General features: G+C 36.6%; 3 protein-coding genes across 6 annotated transcripts in view; 1 reads left to right on the forward strand and 2 right to left on the reverse strand.

Annotated features, from left to right (window-relative positions):
• The window catches only part of LOC132140001 (F-box/WD repeat-containing protein 8-like), a 34687-nt gene extending 19028 nt beyond the window's left edge, over nt 1-15659 (forward strand). Inside the window, exon 12 of the mRNA XM_059548749.1 lies at nt 15349-15659. The gene's annotated coding sequence lies outside the window, so the exon portion shown is untranslated. The remainder of the gene's footprint in view (nt 1-15348) is intronic.
• Nucleotides 1014-5739, reverse strand: LOC132131484 (calcineurin B homologous protein 3-like). Of its 3 annotated transcripts, none has more exons than XM_059543537.1 (8): nt 5603-5739; nt 4325-4394; nt 3918-3998; nt 2692-2831; nt 1929-1990; nt 1754-1849; nt 1603-1650; nt 1014-1513 (listed from the first exon to the last, which is right to left on the reverse strand). In XM_059543537.1, exons 1-8 carry the CDS (start codon nt 5661-5663, stop codon nt 1430-1432), a joined length of 642 nt encoding a protein of 213 aa, XP_059399520.1. In that variant the 5' UTR covers nt 5664-5739; the 3' UTR covers nt 1014-1429. The 3 variants fall into 3 exon arrangements, with proteins under 3 accessions (XP_059399520.1, XP_059399526.1, XP_059399513.1); XM_059543543.1 differs by having other exon boundaries at nt 1750-1849; XM_059543530.1 differs by having other exon boundaries at nt 1742-1849.
• Nucleotides 7912-22596, reverse strand: LOC132140000 (F-box only protein 21-like). 2 transcript variants are annotated; one of them, XM_059548748.1, is made up of 12 exons: nt 22343-22596; nt 21565-21700; nt 21311-21405; nt 21111-21232; nt 20289-20435; nt 16209-16345; nt 15381-15517; nt 14733-14912; nt 14304-14436; nt 10884-11074; nt 10448-10605; nt 7912-8307 (listed from the first exon to the last, which is right to left on the reverse strand). In XM_059548748.1, exons 1-12 carry the CDS (start codon nt 22564-22566, stop codon nt 8069-8071), a joined length of 1899 nt encoding a protein of 632 aa, XP_059404731.1. In that variant the 5' UTR covers nt 22567-22596; the 3' UTR covers nt 7912-8068. The 2 variants fall into 2 exon arrangements, with proteins under 2 accessions (XP_059404731.1, XP_059404730.1); XM_059548747.1 differs by having other exon boundaries at nt 21311-21420.
• Between the last annotated feature and the right edge of the window lie 55 nt (nt 22597-22651).

Raw genomic sequence — 22651 nt, forward strand, 5'->3', positions numbered from 1 at the left:
TTAAAAAAAAAAAAAAAAAAATCTATAATTTAATCATAAATAATGAAATTTCAAAACTGTGTGTCTGGATGGCCCTTTAAGATCTATGGACTGTATGGACTAAAATTGTGTAAATTTTTACTTCTTATTGTCTTTGCTCATTTTAGTATACACTATCATAATATTAAATCATCATCTGAGAAGATGAAATACAAATGATACAAAATGAAGTTTTAGTGGTTTAATAACTCTGCAGTCCGTAATGCACTACACAAAGGTAGTTTGATTGATTTTTTTTATTTTATATTTGAAGGAAGTCTCGCCAAGGCTGATTTTATTTGATCTAAAGTACATTATTTTAATATAATAAATACATTCCTGTGATGTGCAGCGAATTTTCAGCATCATTACTTCAGTCTTCAGTCACATGATCCTTCAGAAATCATTCTAATATGCCGATTTGCTGATCAAAAAACATTACTTATTATTTTTTTGTTGAAGTAGTGATATTTTTTTATAATGTTAATGAATAGAAAGTTCAAAAGAACTGAATTTTTAGAACATTGTAGATGTCATTACTGTTACTTTTTAAATCAATTTAATGCTTCCTTGCTGAATAAAAGTACTAATTTCTATAAAAAAAAAAGAAGAAAAAAACCCCCACTAAACTTTTGACCAGTAGTGTTGACACACACTGTGTTTATCTTTTCAAAGGGAATCTGTATTTAATCTGGTCTTGTTCCTTTCCTCTTGTGTTGTTTTGTTTTTCGAGAATGAGAACTTGGCATATACCTAATTTGGCTTCGACCAAGTAAAATATGAATTTGCTCCAAATACCACAGAGTTTGACTGAACACACAACCTAAATATGGTATGGAATGCATTTTATAACCCTGCATAGATTCAAGATTTCTGCCAGAATGCATTAACAAAATGCATCAAAGGAAAAAAATAATTACTTTTAAAACTGATTATTTTATTCATTTCAATATAAAGAAAGGTGGTAAGTCAGTCAGAGTGGAAAGAGATTCAACTGACAATAATAAAAATATCAATTTAATAAATGCTGTAAAACTTTACATATCCTTTAATACATTTTAATATAGACTTCCTCTAAATAAAATCAGCATACTTAGCTCAGAAGGGAAATGTACCATCACACGACTCAGTTCCACTGTTAAAAATACAGTATACATGGTACCTGAAAGTGTGTTTGAATCAAAATTCTTTATGTTGTACATAAGTCAACATGAAGTCACAAAATAACTAGGCCTTACAGCGTTCATAAATATCTTCCAAGTATACTTGGGATGTTTGGTTTGGACTCTGAAATGTAATCCTGTAAACCTGTAGACACGTCCATATCTTGATCACTGGAGATATTTCAGAGAAAGTTAACTCAACACTACGAGTTTGAATATAAAGTACTGCTGTGAAGTGGAAATGACTCTCATTTCCCACATTGCACTGTCATGGTGTCCAAGTTCCAAAAGTGAATATTCATCTTGGTCTCGATCTCTACATCTTTTAATATCTGCGCGAGAGACCGTTAGGTGTGAGGTATGAGCAGCATGCATGTTTTACCATTCTATTTAATTATAATTCATATTATAGAATGCAAACCTGCATGAACTGCTCAAAGGTGATTCCCTCATAAAATTCATCAGGAGCCTAAAACAAAAAAAGGACCAGATTATCAAAAGGTATCAAAATCACATTAGAGCTTTGAAATGTCCAATCCCATCATGGTTTGCCAGCGTACCATCTGACCAACTGTGACATTCGCCACCTCCAGCATCGCAGCATCTGTGATGGCTTTGGCGGTTTCTGCTCCTATGATTTCATAGCTGGACAGCAGCTCCTCCACCACCTAGAATCACAGTCCCACAGCGGTCAAACAAGCCATGACTGCACGTGTAGTTTTATATGAAATAAGAAATTCATCTTACACATCTGTATTCGTCCAGCGTGATGATGCCGTCATTGTCAGTGTCATGCATGTTGAATAGAACTACAGAGAAGAAGATATGCTTTTACCACGACGTTAATCAAAAGAAAAATTTAAACTAAGTTAAAGTATATTAATGCTGAAAGAAATTACCAAAATAGTCTTTCAAAAGTATGTGTTAAAAGGGTCGTGGTGAGGCTTAACCTTTGTTTAGAAATAAATATTAACTGAAATAAAATAAATGTTGTTTTTTTTTCCAGCTATTTGCCAAGGCAACATTTTTAATTTGTTTAGTTTAAGTACTAGTGTTGTCAAATCGATTAATCGTGATTAATCACATCCAAAATAAAAGTTTGTTTACACATAATATGTCTGTGTACTGTGTATATATATATATATATATATATACATACACACACACACACACACACACACACACACACACACACACACACACACACACACACGTACATACACATACATGTAAATACTTCTTAAACATACATGTATTTGTGTATTTATATACAGAAATATATTCACATTACACATTATGCAAACAAATTATAATTTCGGATTTGACAACACTATTAGATACTAAAACTAAACCATATATATATATACACACAGAAATTCAAAGCAAAGTATTAACAAAAACTATATTAGTATATCAATGATACTAAAATAACACGATATCCGTAGAACTTTCACAAACTTCAGCTTGCATGGATTGAGAGCTGAAATAGAAAGAACATTTGTATTCTCACATCGTAGTTTCTCCTTCTTGATGTTTTTCATCTCCTCGTCTGCAGTGTGTGGTTTGGGTGGTCTGAAGAAGGACAGGACAGTTACGAATTCCTCAAAACCGATCTCCTGTAGACAGCCCCTCTCTTTTTCACCCATGTTCCTGCATGAAAGCACATAGACATTAGCACTCAGAAGCATGATAGAAAGATTTTAAGGTTGGATAGAAACACCCCTCAAAATAAAGGTCTGAAATGGGGGGGGGTGGGTCTGGTTCCCCAAAGAACCTTTCAGTCAAATTTTTTTAAAGGAACCTTTTTTTTGTTTCTTAGTGTGAAGAACAATCTAAATCATTCTAAAATCATTCTACAAGTAAACATTCCACTATAAAGAACCTTTTGTGGGGGAGGGAAAGGTTCCATGGGTGTTTCATGGAACCATCAATGCCAATACGTCCAACTTTATACCAGAAACAGTATATTCGTGGAGAGTGAGTGTATCTAGCTTTGCGAATTGTAAACTATATTATCACCCAGCTCTGCTCAAAGTGACTATAGGGCATGAATATATTAAGATATTATACATACTGATGTCATTAATTTCTGTCAAGCTGGTTCCCAAACCTGTCCTGGAGGACCCCCTGCCCTGCACATTTTATGTATATCTCCCTAATCAGACAGACCTAATTTAGTTCTTGCAGACTATGAGTGGAATGGAGAGCTGATGAGTGGAATCAGGAGCGTTAGATAAAGGAGACATACAAAAGGTTCAGGGGGCCTCCAGGACAGGTTTGGGAAGCACTGGTGTATTGTAAAAGGCACTATACAACTAAATTTGACTTGACTTGATTTGAATTTGACAGGTGTTCCTGAGGTACTCATACACAGTTTGGATGTCTCCCTAATGTGTGACACTTATGGAGCCAATGATTTGATGCAGGTGTTTGATTACTGTGGTTTGTTGGGGTAGCTACACAAGAAACTGAGGAAATACTGCGGTGAACTATTTACTAAGGTAGGTTTATTTCTGAAAGTCAGTTTCGGTGTAGACACTTGTGTGTGAAATGCTTTCTAGTATCTCAGCTTTTTATAACGAAATAAATGCTACTGAACGTACTCCATTATTATCCATGAGGGATATTCATTAAAGTCATGTTGTCACACAATACGGGGTTAATTGAGACAACTGGAAGTGTTTTGTTTGTTTTTTCACTATTTTGAGAAGACTTTTTTTTTTTATCTGTACGCACCTTTTATCAAAGAAGGCCTCAATGATCTGTCTTCGAATTGGATTGAGGGCCAAATCGCTAACATTCGCAAGGTGTTCACGTCTGAAATGAGAAGAAATGTTTGTGCTGTGCATTACATTACACTTCATTATAAAGGAAAATCTATCTCAACTGACAACCCTTTTTAAAACACGCACAGTTCAATAATACACCATGTGTTCAGAACTTGTATTAAAATCAGAAGTGAAATGGGTATAAACAACATATTGTATAAATATTTACTGTATGGTTCAACTGCAGCTCAAAAGAAAAACGCAAGCAGCATAATTTTCAGACCAACTGCTCTTCCCTAGAACATACATGAAAATAAAGACAGGCTTATGACAGCATTTAAGTTTTATCTAATTGAATGTCATTAAGTACAGTACCTTAAAGTGTCTTCATCTTGAGTCAGGTACAGAAATCTGGTATTGAGGGTTTTTATCTCCTCGATGGAAACTAAAGTGAGAAAAAGACAGCAAATTCAGGAACATTTCAAAGTACTTCACAGATGAAGCGGGTCAGTGTCAGTGCGCTGATGGTCCGAGCTGTTCTGAAGGAGTGATGGAGACTGAATAGCCTATGTGTGTGTGTGAAGCGCAAGACGAGCTGATAATGAACAAAATCAAACTCAATAAGGAATGTATGTTTCATTACGGTAACTTTAATAAATTCTTAATGCCTCAGATCACAATATGAACAGATATGCTCACAACACTGACAACAAAACAACCTGTAGGCCTATGTATTTATAGAAATTTAGCCGACCAAAATAGTAAGTGCAGTCAATCCCTTATCTTATGACAGCTGTCACCAAACCAAAACACTCTGCTATCTGTCACTATTAGCATTGCTCATATCATTTGAGTTGTTTTGGATATGACAACTGTATACAACAACAAAAGAAGATTAGTCACAGTTGTAATTGTTTTTAATAGTTTTATTTTTATTATTTTGATTTTAAATAGTTTCATTTACGAACCTCTGCCACAGACCACTGTTTTCTTCTATAAACTGAAGGACTTTGGGGCGTTATCCTGCTACAAAAGCTAAAAGGTACCTTATTTACCCCTAAATGGTACGTTAGCTTTTAGAGGTACATATTAGTAACTTTTGAAAGGGTACCTCCTAGTGACAGATTTGTACCTTTTTTTCTGAGAGTGTGGACAGGACATGAAGTAAATTATTGGTTAATTACTTGTCTCTCTCTCTGTCACACACACACACATGAAAGGAAAAAGACAGGGAAAAAAAACAAGTAAAACCAGAAAAACTGATGTTTAACAAACATGTCTATACTGTCTAAACACAGAATTATTCTAGTAACACTTTAAAAAAAGGTTTCATTTCTTAACAATACAAAATACACAGTTTGTCAACATTTCACTATTAGTTATTGTGATGAACAAACGATGATTTTTTTTTAACTAACATAGACAAAGATTAATAAATGCGGTCAAAAATGCATTCATGTTATTGAATTTGACCTGATTGTGAAGTGTTAATTTACTTTTCTATCATCTATTTTTGAGGTAGAACAGTAAGTTTTGAGAAGATTTGATCTGTGTAATATGTGTATCACACATTCAAGTTACTTGCGAAAACGCTTATCCATAATGATAGACACGCTGTCTACATACGTAGACATAAGTTTCATACGTACTCACAGCCAGTTTTATGAGCCAGATCCTGGAACCTATGCACTGGTCCAGATTGAGAAGTTCCCATGTTAAAGTCCAGAAGAGAGCAGTAGGAAGGTCGTATGAAGAAAGGTCAGAACTTTTGGTAAGACTCTGATAGCGAAGCTCCGCCCCCTCATAAAATATGCAAATACGTGCTACGCGCCAGTGTTAAACACCCGAGTGTTTTTTTTTTTTAAACGCGTGCCGATCCTGAACATTATAATATAATATAAAAGGTATAATATCCATACGTTGTAAAGGAAGACTTCCCTTTCAGTCTTAGCACATATATGGGGTCGTTGTCAATAAAATTATTTGTAAATATATGGCAGAATACTTATTTTAATATAAAAATATTTAATAGTACATTAAAATGATCATTTAAAATAAATTAATTATACATGCATGATTGTATGTGATTATTAATTTAAATCAACTAATATGATTAAAGTATCTTAAAGATATTATTTTGTTCTTGGTACTATGAAAACATTTAATATGTTCATGAGAAAGTATTTAATATATAGTCTTTCTTCTTCAGTCAGGATTAAGGTATAGTGTGGGAGATGCTTATATTTGCATTATGAATATTTGAGGTTGTATGTAACTTGGATGAGCATTAAAGTTTATGCAAACACACTCTGCTTTGGATACAAGAGGGACACCACCACCCTGACTTTTTTGTGATTCACTATCCAACTTTCACTTTAAACTGTTCAGTGCATGAAAAAACTGACAAACAGCATAACAATTAAATCAGCATAGTAAGAGCAACTCCCGCTTTTGCATTATATGCCAAATTAATATTTTATTTACATAATCCTGTGCAATCTGGAAGGGAATCATGATTAAATGAGTACACTTAAATAATTAGGTATCTAAAATCTCTTCACTTACAAAATAAGTAGAGAAGTCATAAAAATTAAATAATAAATAACCAGACCATCAAAGTAGAGATTATTCTTTAATTGTGATTGATTCTCTTATATTTTCAATACTTTTGTATTTACAACCGCGAAGAGTCAAGAATTCCTTGAGCCCTTATTCTCTAGTTTATATATATATATATATATATATATATATATATATATATATATATATAAATAACTTTGAAATAAACATTACAAAATATTACATAATATATTAATAATAGCTTTAGAGATTGTAACTCATGTCAAGTGCATGTTAGTTAACATATTAACATACGTGATATTAGTGCAGTGAGTTGTGTTATGAATGATGAAACGGGCCTGAAGTTGATCATCAATACATATACAGATATTCAGACCCTAGGTAGTGTAAGTTCACATATACATACTAGCTAGAGTATATTTTGTATCTGTATATTCAGTATCACAAATACTGTAACTCAACCAATCAAATACAACACATGTAGTTTCTTTCAGTTTAGACGACATTTGCAGCTCTGGGTCAAAGTTGCGCTTAAAACTAATCTAGGACCAGGATGTTGTACAATTGAAATCAGTGAGAGAAAAACTACTGATCTTAGACTGGTTTTGCCTAGAAGGAATTGTTCACCCAAATATGAAAATGTACTCACCATCAGGCCATCTGGGGGTAGATGAGTTTATTTCTTCATCAGAAAAGATTTGGAGAAATGTAGCATTACATCACCATCAGACCAATGGATCCTCTGCAGTGAATGGGTGCCGTCAGAATGAGAGTCCAAACAGCTGATAAAAACAACACAATTATCCACCAGTAATCCACACCAGTCCATCACTTAACGTGAAAAGCTGTGTGTTTGTAGGAAACAAATGCATCATTAAGACGTTTTCAACTTCAAACCATTGCTTCCAGCTAAAATATGAGTCCTCTATCCATAATTTTGCTTTCTACAGTAAAAAAGTTGTCTTTTCTAAATCAGGAGAGAAATGTGCACCAATCAAGCACTGTTTATCAGTAAAAACAGTTCTAAAAAGATATGTCAGTGGATTTTGATTTTAAAGACAATAGGGGATGGACTTTTTCACTGGATGAAGCATTTTTTGTATTATGGACTCGTATTTTGCCTAGAAGTGATGGCTTAAAGTTAAAATGCCTTTATGATGATGTTTGTTTCTTACAAATGTGCAGCGTTTCTCTGTAAAATATGTTAACTGATTGAATGAAGTGATGTGGATTACTTGTGGATTATTATGATGTTTTTATCAGCTGTTTGACTCTCATTCTGATGGCATCCATTCACTGCAGAGGATCCATTGGTGAACAAGTATGCTAAATTTATCTAAAGCTGTTCTTATGAAGAAACAAACTTTACTACATCTTAGATGGTAAAATAAAATTTTTTTTGGGGTGAACTATTTCTTTAACTAGATCTTCAAACATCAAGTTTAGTCCCTTATCAGTTATAACAGTTCAGGAGAACGTGAATGACTACGCATCTAAAGTGGGGAGGGAGGGAGGGAAGGAAGGAAGTGGCATTCAGGTCTACGGATCTAATAAATCGTGGTCTTGGAAATTGGCGGTGGGCTCTGGTGATTGCCCTGAGTTTGCGGTGAGACCGTGGTAGTGCTCCTCTACAGTCCCGTGGGTCTTGCACATGTCTTCTGGGTAACGCGCCTGGAGCTCTTCATTAGCGATGTAGTGTGTGTCAGCGAACTCGGTGAAGTAGCGGCCGACCTCAGGGTGAGCGATCTCCGGCGGGGCCGAGTGAGGCTCCAGATTCTCTGCAAAAAATAAAAAAAAGTGAGTTTCTTTCTTTTTATTTTAAGATTGCAATTATCTCAAATCAATAACGACGTCACCCATTTGCCACAAAATAAATGATTCACTGACGCTGATGAAATTGAGAGCAATTGGGACAAAGACTCAGTTTTCAGATGCCAGTGATAATACACCAAAAGTATAAGCACAACTAAAACCATATTAGAACTCCATTGCTTAAAGGGATAGTTCACCCAAAAATCAAAATTGTCATTAATAACTTACCCTCATGTCGTTCCAAACCCGTAAGACCTCCGTTTATCTTCGGAACACAGTTTAAGATATTTTAGATTCAGTCCGAGAACTCTCAGTCCCTCCATTGAAGCTGTGTGTACGGTATACTGTCCATGTCCAGAAAGGTAAGAAAAACATTATCAAAGTAGTCCATGTGACATCAGAGGGTCAGTTTCATCTTCAGTTCTCTCTTCACATCAGTTAAGTCAGTGTACTGTTTGAGTACATGAATTACTCCGGGATATTGGTTTGTTTTAACTCAGAGGGAGTATCAGCCACATTAAACAAGTTAACAGCTTAAGTCATTTGTGGATTAATGCTTATTGGAGACGCGAACCGTTTAAAACGATTCAGTTCGATTTGGTGAACTGTTTCAAAAAGATCCGGTTACATCGAATGATTCGTTTGCGAACCGGATATCACAAACTGCTTTGTTTTAAACTTTCTCTCACAACAGACACAGAAGAGAAGATGCTGAATAAAGTCGTAGTTTTTGCTATTTTTGGACCAAAATGTATTTTTGATGCTTCAAAAAATTCTGATGATGTTTTTCTTACCTTTCTGGACATGGACAGTAGACCGTACACACAGCTTCAATGGGGGGACTGAGATAGTGTTAATTTCGTCACCTATTTTTAATTTAGTCTTAGTCTTGTGCCAAATGTCCTTGTTAGTTTTAGTCATATTTAGTCATTCACATATCTTTTTTTGTCAGTCAAGTTTTAGTCGACTAAAAGTCTCGTCATTTTAGTCTAGTTTTAGTCAAAAGAAAACTCAAGGTATCTTAGTCGACTAAAAGTCTTTTAATTTTAGTCTAGTTTTAGTCAAAATTTTTTAGTGTTTTTTTAAAATAACACATTATTACTGATAAACATTTCAGTAAAAAAAGTGTTTCACATATCTCAAACATTGGTTAAATGTCATAATTACCTGACAAAATACACTTGTTGAATGATTTTTGTTGGATGTAAATGTTAAATGTGTCTGGTTTTCAAATTCTGATTTAGGAGACACATTCACAAATGATTAACCTGATCACAATTTTTTACTTTATTGATACTGCTTTTAATCGTAATGCAAAGACCAGTCATCGGGACATAAGCTGTCATATACAATAAAAGAGCCTGCGCAGCAACAGGGAATATAATTGAACACAAAAAGCCTGCCTAGGCGGTGGACTTGCGCTCAGGAATTTTTTTTTATTTTGTATTTTTTGAGCGGCGTGTGGACAAATTCTTTTTACGCACACACTATTTTATTTCTTGATAACAGACCGCTGCTAACTATAACACACAAATATCGAGCCTCTTCCTTCGACATAGCATGTTGTTGGCGCTCGTCACTCTTGTTCGCTTCAGGTGTTGTGTGTTCAGCAGTTTCGTGTTGCAGCCACAGGAGTATGAGACCTGTAACTTGAGCAACAGCACGAAGCCGCAAACTCGTTCTGAATTTTTAAAGGCGTAACAGTTGATGAAAAAGCAGAGACGATTGTAGACGAAAATGAAGAGAGATTTTATCTTAGTTTTTATTTTATGCAAAACATTTTCGTCTCGTCTTTTTTTCGTCAACAATAATGCATGTTAATTTAGTCTTAGTCAGCGTTTTTGGACAGTGGTGCAGTCTTGTCATCGTCTCGTCTTAGTCATGAAAAAAAAGGTTGTTGACGAACATATTTCGTCTCGTCTCGTCTGACGAAATTAACAATAGACTGAGAGCTCTCGGACTAAATCTAAAATATCTTAAACTGTGTTCTGAAGATAAACGGAGGTCTTACGGGTTTGGAACTACATGAGGGTGGGTTATTAATGACATAATTTAGATTTTTGGGTGAACTATCCCTTTAAATCTTGGCTCACTAGAAAAACTCACCTTGTGCAGCATATCTACATGTCCCGTCCTGCACCAGGACGTTGTAGAATGGCTGATCAGCCCCCTTAGACAGCTGATGGACCCTCATAGTGTTAATCCACTCCTGACTCATGGTGCATTTAGGGTCCCATCCGTAGATAACGCAGTTGTAGCCTGACCTATGAGAGAAATCAGTTTGTGAACAATGTCAATCAAATATTCCTAATCTAAACGCATGGTTCATCTACATTCTACCTAAAGCTATATAAAGTATTAAGCCTTTTTGGTTTGAAATCAAGATTGCATTCCCATCCTGTGCCAAAAAAAGTCTGATTTCTCACTGTATTATTTAGCCGTAGTATGTTTGCGTCATCAATATAAGCTCCAGCTGGAGAACTGAAGTAAAGAGTTTTCCATATGGTTCTTTAGTTTGATGTTCAGACAAACAGGAACCCACCTCTTATGTTTCATGATGAGGCCTACAGAGTACAGTATGTCCCTGTGCTCAGGCACACTGTGTTTCTTCACCTCCAGCTCTACTGGATGCCTCTTATGCTGGATGTGCTCGAGTGTATGCTGCACCAGATACCCGACTGCTCCATGCTGAGATGGGTCAAGAGCCTGGATGTGCTGTAGAATATCCAGTACCTGAGAGAGAGAGAGAGAAATCAAACAAGCATAGTGGTTATACTTGCATTGGAATATTTATATAGACATGATGATGAAATTCACTTGATTATACATAAAGGTTATCTGGTTATACAATTTGTATTTTTTGGTTTAGCCGCATTATTCACCATCCCAAATATTAAATGCAAATGCAACATACCCTCTCTTATAAACCTGTTTTGTGTTAGGCATGAGAGGGATATATGTGACAAAAACCACCATCATTTTGTGCAATTAGCCAAAGCTGTTGGCAGATTGCACAATTGCACAGTCAATGCATAGTCATTTAGTGTTAATGCACTTTTATTTCAGTTTTAGTTATTTTAAAAATATATATATAGTGTTAATGAATTTTTATTTCAGTTTTAGTTATTTTAAAAATCAAGTCTTAAATCGCTGGGGTATACTTTTAGCAATAGCCAAAATAACATTGTATGGGTCAAAATTATCGATTTTTCTTTTATGCCAAAAATCATTAGGATATTAAATAAGGATCATCCATCCATCATCTTCCACTTATCTGGGGCCGGGTCGCAGGGGCAACAGTCTAAGCAGAGACGCCCAGACTTCCCTCTCTCTAGCCACTTCCTCCAGCTCTTCCGGGGGAACCCCAAGCGTTCCCAGCCCAGCCGGGAGACATAGTCCCTCCGGCATGTCCTAGGTCTTCCCCGGGGCCTCCTCCCTGGGAAGGCGTCCAGGAGGCATCCGAAATAGATGCCCGAGCCACCTCAACTGGCTCCTCTCGATGTGGAGGAGCAACGGCTCTACTCTGAGCTCCTCCCGAGTGACGGAGCTTCTCACCCTATCTCTAAGGGAGCGCCAAGCCACCCTACAGAGAAAGCTCATTTCGGCCGCCTGTATCCGGGGATCTTGTCCTTTCGGTCATGACCCACAGCTCATGACCATAGGTGAGAGTAGGAACGTAGATTGACCGGTAAATCGAGAGCTTTGCCTTACAGCTCAGCTCCTTCTTCAACACGACAGACCGGTACAGCGACCACATTACTGCAGAAGCTGCACCGATCCGTCTGTCAATCTCCCGTTCCATCCTTCCCTCACTCGTGAACAAGACCCCAAGATACCTGAACTCCTCCACTTGAGGCAGGAACTCTCCACCAACCTGAAGTGGGCAAGCCACCCTTTTCCGACTGAGAACCATGGCCTCGGACTTGGAGGTGCTGATTCTCATCCCAGCCGCTTCACACTCGGCTGCAAACCGTCCCAGTGCATGCTGAAGGTCCTGGTCTGAGGAGGCCAACACGACAACATCATCCACAAAAAGCAGCGACGAAATCGTATGGTCCCCAAACCGGACACTCCCTGGCCCTTGGCTGCGCCTAGAAATTCTGTCCATAAAAATTATGAACAGAACCGGTGACAAAGGGCAGCCCTGCCGGAGTCCAACATGCACCGGGAACAGGTCTGACTTACTGCTGGCAATGCGAACCAAGCTCTTGCTCCGGTCATACAGGGACCGCCGACCCCATACTCCCGGAGCACCCTCCACAGGATGCCGCGAGGAACACGGTCGAATGCCTTCTCCAAATCCACAAAACACATGTGGACTGGTTGGGCAAACTCCCATGAACCCTCCAGCACCCTGGAAAGGGTATAGAGCTGGTCCAATGTTCCACGACCGGGACGAAAACCACACGGTTCCTCCTGAATCCTAGGTTCCACTAAATAAGGATCATGTTCCATGAAAATATTTAGTAAATTTCCTACCATAAATATATCAAAACTTAATTTTTTGATAAGTAATATGCATTGCTAAGAATTCGTTCGCACTTTAAAGGTGATTTTCTCAGTATTTCGATTTTTTTGCACCCTCAGATTCCAGATTTTCAAATAGTTGTATCTCGGCCAAATATTGTCCGATCCCAATAAATATAAATGTAAAAAATTCGAAAAATTGACACTTAAGACTGGTTTTGTGGTCCAGGGTCACATGTCACACACACACACACACACATATATACAGTACAGACCAAAAGTTTGGAAACATTACTATTTTTAATGTTTTTGAAAGAAGTTTCTTCTGCTCATCAAGCCTGCATTTATTTGATCAAAAATACAGAAAAAACAGTAATATTGTGAAATATTATTACAACTTAAAATGATAGTTTTCTATTTGAATATAATTTAAATATATAATTTATTCCTGTGATGCAAAGCTGAATTTTGAGCATCATTACTCCAGCCTTCAGTGTCACATGTAACATCCAGTCTATCACATGATCATTTAGAAATCATTCTAATATTCTGATTTATTATGAGTGTTGGAAACAGTTCTGCTGTCTAATATATTTGATGAATAAAAGGTTAAAAAGAACTGCATTTATTCAAAATAAAATAAAAAATTCTAATAATATATATTCTAATAATATATTTTCTTTACTATCACTTTTTATCAATTTAACACATCCTTGCTGAATAAAAGTATTGATTTTATTTAAAAAAAAGAAAGAAAAAAAACTAATGACCCCAAATTACTGACCAGTAGTGTATATCGTTATTATAAAATATTTATATTTTAAAAACATAGCTTTTTTTATTTTTTTTTTTAACTTTTTATTCATCAAAGTATTCTAAAAAAGTATCACATGTTCTGAAAAAATATTAAGCAGCAGAACTGTTTCCAACTTTGATAATGAATCATCATATTAGAATGATTTCTAAAGGATCAGGTGATAATGATCCTAAAAATTCAGCTTTGCATCACAGAAATAAATGATAATTTAAAGTATAATAAATACTTATAATAATAAATAATAAAAATATTTTAAATTGTAATAATATATCACAATATATTTTTTTTCTGTATTTTTGATCAAATAAATGCAGGCTTGATGAGCAGAAGAAACTTCTTTCAAAAACATTAAAAATAGTAATGTTTCCAAACTTTTGGTCTGTACTGTATATACATATTTAAAAAAAGACTAAAAATGACAAAACACAAAATTACTAATAATTTAACTAAAATTAAAATGGAAAACATTAGAATAAAAATTCATTCAAAATATTAATAAAAAAAAATCATAATTGTATCTCAATGATACTAAAATAACATTGGATGAATTAAATTTTCCAATTTTATGACAGTGCATATGTGCTTACCACTGTGCCAGAGTGATTTTATGTTTTTGACTATTCTTTTAATTATGGGGTGCTACTGACATTTAAGTCTCATCTGTGAGACTGAACTCACTTTCTCAGGCCAGATGCCCAGGTGGAAGTAGAGGCGGGCCTGCAGCAGAAGATACTGCACATTATCAGGGTTAATAGTGAGGTAGAGATCCAGAGAGTCCCGCAGGAGCTGATATGATTTCTCATTTCCTTCCCTAGACAAAACACAAAAGCAAGCACATCTTGTAACAAAAGTGGGTCTGACAACTCCACAAATTCAGCTGACAGCCAAGAAAAACTGATTTTATTTACATAAAACACTGTCTACAACTGCAGAATCCCCTGACTGCCCCATAATGAGTATTCGAGCAGCACGAAACAAGTTATCACTAAAACGTAAGTGCAGGGATTTAAGGAAATGATCATAGGTAACAGTACAGCAATCTGAATAAAAAAGAACACTGACACACAAGTACAGCTAAAGTAATCAAAGTCCACGGGTGATTCTCACCCTCTTTTGCCGATGTTCAGCAGGTTTCCCACCATCCGCAGCAGAAGCTCGCTGCTGCTTATAGCGCTGTAGTAGTCTGCTCCCACCTGGTGTTGGATCAGATTCTCACACTCTTTAGCAGCCAGCTGCTTTCCTTTCCCAAACGTGTCAATGTAGACATAGTCATAGATGTCATCACTCCTGCAAAACAACTCATTAGTCAACTTACATTGTGCTTTTATATTTAATGCAAGCACATAAAATTCTCTTTGAAGCATATTGGGATTAAAGTAATAGTGCTGGAAAATGTAAATTATATTATTCCTCAGTGATAAATGAAAAGTTGTATATATAGTACATCATGCTTTACCTGGATACATACAGAATGCTCACGTATACTACGAAACAAATCTGGGATGCAGGTCCATCTTTATCCGCATATATACAGTATACTCACATAGAGCAAATAGCTAATCTCAACTGCTTGATGCTTGAATCAGTGTAAAATGTATACGATAATATCTCACAGCTCTAAATGTGGCAATAAGATATAAAGATATCATAACCATTAAAATGATTTTTGTGACATTGTGTATTGTGAACAGTACTAAACTGCTATGTAATTTCATTCTGACAGACTGCAATAGCTGGAATGTGTTAAATGCCCACCTCCTTTGATTTTGGCACCAGCGGAGCAGGAAATGGTTGGGGAAGTTGACAGGCTCCAGAGGTACTCCTAACTTCCTGGCCAGAGTCATGTAGAGCACAGAGAGGCTGATGGGAATGCCTGTCCGACGGAGCAGCACCTGTCCACAAGGGGGCACACTGTGAGAAATAAACTACATTTCTGTCAAAATGTTTAATTTGCACATTCGATACAATGTTTTAATGCACAAATTTTTGTTCTTTTTTCTTTTGCTGTTAAAAAGTGTGTATCACCCCAAAATACACCAACATTCAAAATTAGAGGTCAGTAGAAATTTTTTTTTTAAAGAAATGAATTTTACTTTACAAGGATACATTAAATTGATAAAAAAAAGACTTAAAGTTGTTGCAAAAAGCTTTTATTTCAAATAAACACTGTTCTTTTTACTATTAACTTACTATTCTAAAAATAAACTATATCAAAGCTTAAATTAAATGACATTAAATTTAAGTGACATACTATATCAAAATCATAAAGCACTTGCAGCTGTTTTATTTGAATAAATAATTCAGGTTAATAATTATGATATATACACATACATATTCTATCTATCTATCTATCTATCTATCTATCTATCTATCTATCTATCTATCTATCTATCACACACACACACACACACACACATTAGTAATGTTACTTATTTTAAATATTTAAAATACATGTTACTTAAAAAAAAAATGGCTGATGTAATGCATGTTACTTATATAATGGATTGCCCCCAGCACTGGATATCCACACTTCCTAACTTTAGTATTTTGGAAACGAGTGTGATATCCATGTGATTGCAGTACCTGATGTATGTATGAGTTGAGTGGATTGTAGTAGTCACGCTCATTGCCCTTGTACTGTAGCTGGTCATACAGCACAGCATTCAGAGCACATATGACTTGCCTTTGAAGCTCCAAGTTGTCCAGAACAAAGCAGTCGCCTGGAAAAACAATCCGGTGAAGACATATATCGGCTTAGAGCTTTAAGAACAACAATGCTAATGTGGTTGCCCGATGCAGTCCAAAGTAGATTAAAAAAATTAAACTCCAAGACATTTTATTGTCATCAAGTTGAGAGCTTTTATCAGACAACAGTGAGAAAATAAGCCTGGCTACATGCATCGGCGGCGCCTGGGGGCTCTCAAGACCCTGCCAAAAAACGCCTTGAACCCCCACCCTCTTCCTGATTATATATATATATATATATATATATCCGGGATAAATATATAAAAAATGATCTTCAAACTACGCAGAATAATAATAATTATTATTTCGACATTTATTCGTACACTGAACGGGACTCATTTCTGTCGGACGCGTCCGATTCGGGAACCGAGGAGCTGAGCTGAATGACATTACATCGAGCGCAAAAGAACAGGTGAACCGTTTTTTTTTTTCAACTGGTTTTATTTGATCGAACTGTCCGAAAGAACCGGTCCACTTGAGCACCTGCTCCTTTGCCCCTTAAGTGCCCTTTTGTCAAAGCAAAATGTCCTCGAATTTTTTTTGTAATAACATTCCCTTTTGTGAATACCTGCCCACGCCCAATCATAATATTAGTACAATTTATTAATAATAATTTAGCCGTAAATAAAATGACAAACATGTTGACCTTTCACCTTACGACGACGACCTCATCCAACCGGGGCGATTCCTCACGTGCATTTTTTAATTGCTAAAGGATATTTTCAACACCGTGGCAGCTGGTAAGTGGTGTTTCATTCTCAGCGAAGTGATTTTGATGTTTATTTACTTATTATTATTTTACAAGAACGATGTGATGTGAGAACATGCAGATATGTTGTTTATATTGCTGTGTGTAGCCTGTAGTGTAGAAGTAACACTAGCGTGCTGTTTGAGGGAGAAAGTTTCACAGGCATCGAAGGGTCTGGTCTTTTTTATGTTATTTGACTAAACTTTTATTATATTACAGTACTTATTTATTTTTTAACACATAGAGTGCCTTAAAAATAATTATCACAACACTGGTAAGGCTTATTCAGATTTTCTCATTCTCTGAATTATCATTATAAAAATAAAAACAATTCAGAAAATATAATTATATTTTAAATGTGACGCAAATATATATTTTTTTCTACAATACCAACAGCGTTTACAACAGCAAGACCACTTTAGCCTGTAAACTCAATAATATCTCTCTGGAAATAAATGTAAAAATATCAATTTCAATAAAAAATGCATAATATACCTGACATTAAAGTGCAGTGTGAAGGATATGAATAACAAATGTAGCCTGTCATTTGTTTACATTCCAAAGGTGTTCGATTTTAGACAACTACAACAGTAATAATAATATTAATCAATATATTCCAGTCTATCAGTTTTTTATGTTTTGTATTAATATTTAAGGTTGTACTTACTGATTAGGTGCAAGAGTAGTAGTGATGGTTAAAATAATAGATTAATGCTGAAATAGTAAATTGAGCCTTGTTCCTAGATGGACAGAGAGTGAAAAGTAATAGATCAAATGAGGAGATGGAGAAAGAGGAAGAAAAAAAGGGAAATGTAGAGGCACACGTGACAGAAAGAGAGCAGGGAACAGCAAGCCAGGAGACAGAGGCTGGTGAGAAAGAGGAAAATGTAGAGGCACAAGTGTTTTCTATAGTTTTTACTATAACAGCTGTTCTTAATTATTCTGTAGAACAGAGAAGAAAAAGCCATCAGGTTGGGAATCACAGAGCTATTATTATTTTAAACTTAAAATTGTCTTCTCTATTGTTTCTTTTTTGAAACTGCATCAAAGCATTTGCTGCTGTATCAATACATAACCATCCATATCTACAGTCGTGGCCAAAAGTTTTGAGAATTACATAAATATTGGAAATTGGAAAAGTTGCTGCTTAAGTTTTTATAATAGCAATTTGCATATACTCCAGAATGTTATGAAGAGTGATCAGATGAATTGCATAGTCGTCCTTTGCCATGAAAATTAACTTGATCCCAAAAAAACCTTTCCACTGCATTTCATTGCTGTCATTAAAGGACCTGCTGAGATCATTTCAGTAATCGTCTTGTTAACTCAGGTGAGAATGTTGACGAGCACAAGGCTGGAGATCATTATGTCAGGCTGATTGGGTTAGAATGGCAGACTTGACATGTTAAAAGGAGGGTGATGCTTGAAATCATTGTTCTTCCATTGTTAACCATGGTGACCTGCAAAGAAACGCGTGCAGCCATCATTGCGTTGCATAAAAATGGCTTCACAGGCGAGGATATTGTGGCTACTAAGATTGCACCTAAATCAACAATTTATAGGATCATCAAGAACTTCAAGGAAAGAGGTTCAATTCTTGTAAAGAAGGCTTCAGGGCGTCCAAGAAAGTCCAGCAAGCGCCAGGAACATCTCCTAAAGAGGATTCAGCTGCGGGATCGGAGTGCCACCAGTGCAGAGCTTGCTCAGAAATGGCAGCAGGCAGGTGTGAGCGCATCTGCACACACAGTGAGGCCAAGACTTTTGGAAGATGGCCTGGTGTCAAGAAGGGCAGCAAAGAAGCCACTTCTCTCCAAAAAAAACATCAGGGACAGATTGATCTTCTGCAGAAAGTATAGTGAATGGACTGCTGAGGACTGGGGCAAAGTCATATTCTCCGATGAAGCCCCTTTCCGATTGTTTGGGGCATCTGGAAAAAGGCTTGTCCGGAGAAGAAAAGGTGAGCGCTACCATCAGTCCTGTGTCATGCCAACAGTAAAGCATCCTGACACCATTCATGTGTGGGGTTGCTTCTCATCCAAGGGAGTGGGCTCACTCACAATTCTGCCCAAAAACACAGCCATGAATAAAGAATGGTACCAAAACACCCTCCAACAGCAACTTCTTCCAACAATCCAACAACAGTTTGGTGAATAACAATGCATTTTCCAGCACGATGGAGCACCGTGCCATAAGGCAAAAGTGATAACTAAGTGGCTCGGGGACCAGAATGTTGAAATTTTGGGTCCATAGCCTGGAAACTCCCCAGATCTTAATCCCATTGAGAACTTGTGGTCAATCCTCAAGAGGCGGGTGGACAAACAAAAACCCACTTAATTCTGACAAACTCCAAGAAGTGATTATGAAAGAATGGGTTGCTATCAGTCAGGATTTGGCCCAGAAGTTGATTGAGAGCATGCCCAGTCGAATTGCAGAGGTCCTGAAAAAGAAGGGCCAACACTGCAAATACTCACTCTTTGCATAAATGTCATGTAATTGTCGATAAAAGCCTTTGAAACGTATGAAGTGCTTGTAATTATATTTCAGTACATCACACAAACAACTGAAACAAAGATCTAAAAGCAGTTTAGCAGCAAACTTTTTGAAAACTAATATTTATGTAATTCTCAAAACTTTTGGCCACGACTGTATACGTGAATCTGCAAGGAATGCATCACAATATATTTCTGTATTGATATTTTGAACAGCGCCATTTAAAGCCTTGTTCCATGTGCCCCTTTTATACTTTGAGCACCTGCCCCTCCAAAGGTCTCTCCACGGCCCTGTTCAGAGGGAGTGTCAGCCACGTTAAAAAAGTTAACCGCTTAAGTCATTTGTGGATTAATGCGTATTGGTGACGCGAACCATTTAAAACGCCAACCCTTTAAAGTTTGAGCATATTGTTTGCAAACTGCAATTGATTAATTAATAAAAAAACAAAGTAGTTGATATGCTGTGTTGTTTTTGTTGTTTAGTAGCAGTAATATGCAGTTATTAGCCGTGTCCACTGTATTTTTTGTTGGTTTTCATGAGACCCCCCTTGAAATGACCAGGACCCCCCATTGCCCCCCCAATCAAAATTGTCTGGAGCCGCCACTGGCTACACGTGTCTGACTAATAGACCTCATGAGACCAGCAAATTGAATTTTCCGGATCTCTCCTTGCGGACTGACCTTGACTGGTTCGTAGACTTGGATGTGTGGTATTTTTTACTCGCAGACACTTCTTCACCTTCTCTGTGATTTCTTCTATCTGTGCAGATATGCTCTCAAGAGTGACATCAGCCAGAGGGTTGCAATACTGATCGACCAAAACAGCACCTAGAATTGGAGATTAAACAAATGATATTTGATGCAAATAATTGACCTAAACATTAATTTCATGTTGAACCTCAATCATTAATAATAATATAGTGAGAAGTCAACCTATTCTGTGCACTATGCCTAATCTCATTGTGAATATTAAGATGTGCAAGTCTTTGCTAAGCATATATAAGAACGTTTTTGATATTACAAAGCCCAGTATGCAGCACACATATTTCAAGTTCATAATGCATGTATTTGAGCTATGATTATTATACATGATAACAGTTAGAGCACAACAGATATTGTTGGTTATACCATTGCCATTTGGTCTTGTCGCTGGTAAGATAAAGCATTATAAAAAGGAATAGTTCACTCAAAAATAGTTCTTTACAAACACAGAGCATTTCAGTTCACATCATGATCAATTGATGGACTGGAGTGGAGTGGATCACTTGTGGATTATTGTGATGTTTTTGTCAGCTGTTTAGACTCTCATTCTGACGGCAGCACCCATTACTGTAGAGGATCCATTGGTGAGAAAGCGATGTAATGTTACATTTCTCTAAATCTGATCAGATGAACAAATCCATCTACAATCTTATATGCCTCAGAGTGAGGAAAGTTTCAGGACTAACTATTCTTTTAATAAGAAATAAAATGTTACTTTTTTTGTGTGTGACATCAGCTTACCTTCAAGGGCTGATTGTTGTTCTGACGGTCGCTCAAGAAAAACCTTCAAGTTCCTCAAAATGTTCTGCTGCCGGAGGAAGTACAGGATTTTCTTTGCATAGTACTTAAGTGTCAAACATTTCCTGGGAAAGAAGAACATCTATAAATTCAGGTAAACCATTAAATGTTAAGAATTAAATAAGTGGGAGCTCATTTCTAACCTTATGTCCGAGTTCAAAATTCCGAGCAGCTCATCCTCACAGAAGTGTTCTGGAGCACCAAGAGACTCGATTTCCGCAAAGCTGTCTCCAAGAACCTGACCAACGCAAGGCTGAGTTACAGATCTCTGGGTTAGTGAACAAAGCAACTTAACATACAAATATACATGTCCAGTTGTAGCGTAATGACCATACCAAAAATATTAAAAACTTTTGAGAAAACTGCTTTTAGTTTAGTCTCCTGTCAAGTCACTTACAACTTCTGTGAAGAACCTCTTGGAAATAGACTCTACTGTTCTTCTTATCTGTTGACCAACCACGTGCCGCGTTTTGAATTCCTTCAGCCAATCGTATGATTCATTCTGCTGGTAAAATCTCTGCAGCCTGGGCCACCTAAAATATAAATGACACATCAGTAATGTTTGAAAATATAAACGAATACCGGGCCATCACCAGGGGATTGTAAATACGTTAAACCTTAAATGAGGCTAGTGTAATGTTGTGTGTCATAAAGAATATTTTTGTGTGCTAATATATCTCCTGAGTAATGGTAATAAAAAATAATAATACTAATAAAAAAAGTAATGTGCATGTATCAATCAAAAAACAACTACAGTATCTGCTAGAACACAACAGTAGTTATTGTTACTATAATAACTTTAAATGTAATCTTAAAAGTATAGTTCTATTTAAAGAAGAGTACATGTTATGAGCACATAATATCATGCATTTCTGTGGTCAAGGTCGCTTTACGTTGTCAACAATGATAATGTAGCTGCATTTCGTTTTTTTTAACATATAGGAGGCGAGCCTGTAAAAACTGAACATATCATATTTTGCATCTCTCTACATGTGCACGCAGGATACATTCGGTGCATCAGCAGAATGAGAACACGACCTGACAGCTCAAGTCACGCACTAAATGCACATCTTAAACCACCTATCAGGGAACAAACATATTTCTTATGGTTTGATTAACTGGCGGTTAGTGGAGGTACAGTATCAATCTTTCGAAATGTTTTTAATTTATGCCACCTGAGTTTGTACTGATGCGCCCAGACCTTTCCTCTGCCATGGCACACGTCATGCAGCCTCTTGCACGTGCAGGAAACGTTGCAGATGTCGATATGGTTTAGAACGTGGAAGCACAATATATGCTCTAATAATTCCGCTGGTAAATCGGTTAACTGCTTGGCGAAACTCTCCGAGATTACCGCGTTTGTCCCTAAAACCCGATCTCCCGTGTATGGCGTCGCCATCTTTTCTGTTTACTCCGATGACCTCATCAATGCACCGCCCAATTGTCCACGAAACCACGCCCCTTACGCTTGGCTAAAAGAGCGA

The sequence above is a fragment of the Carassius carassius genome, chromosome 4 (assembly GCF_963082965.1).
Source record: "Carassius carassius chromosome 4, fCarCar2.1, whole genome shotgun sequence".
Lineage (NCBI taxonomy): Eukaryota > Metazoa > Chordata > Actinopteri > Cypriniformes > Cyprinidae > Carassius > Carassius carassius.

Coding starts and splice junctions, on each gene's coding strand:
- LOC132140000 (XM_059548747.1), bottom strand. CDS start 22,566: ATGGCGACGCCATACACGGGAGATCGGGTTTTAGGGACAAACGCGGTA. Junction 20,436..21,110: donor ACAACAATCAGCCCTTGAAG/GTAAGCTGATGT, acceptor CTCCAATTCTAG/GTGCTGTTTTGGTCGATCAG. Junction 10,606..10,883: donor CTCATCATGAAACATAAGAG/GTGGGTTCCTGT, acceptor TTTCTCTCATAG/GTCAGGCTACAACTGCGTTA.
- LOC132131484 (XM_059543530.1), bottom strand. CDS start 5,663: ATGGGAACTTCTCAATCTGGACCAGTGCATAGGTTCCAGGATCTGGCT. Junction 1,850..1,928: donor CGCTGGACGAATACAGATGT/GTAAGATGAATT, acceptor CTGTGATTCTAG/GTGGTGGAGGAGCTGCTGTC. Junction 1,651..1,741: donor ATGTCACAGTTGGTCAGATG/GTACGCTGGCAA, acceptor TTTTTGTTTTAG/GCTCCTGATGAATTTTATGA.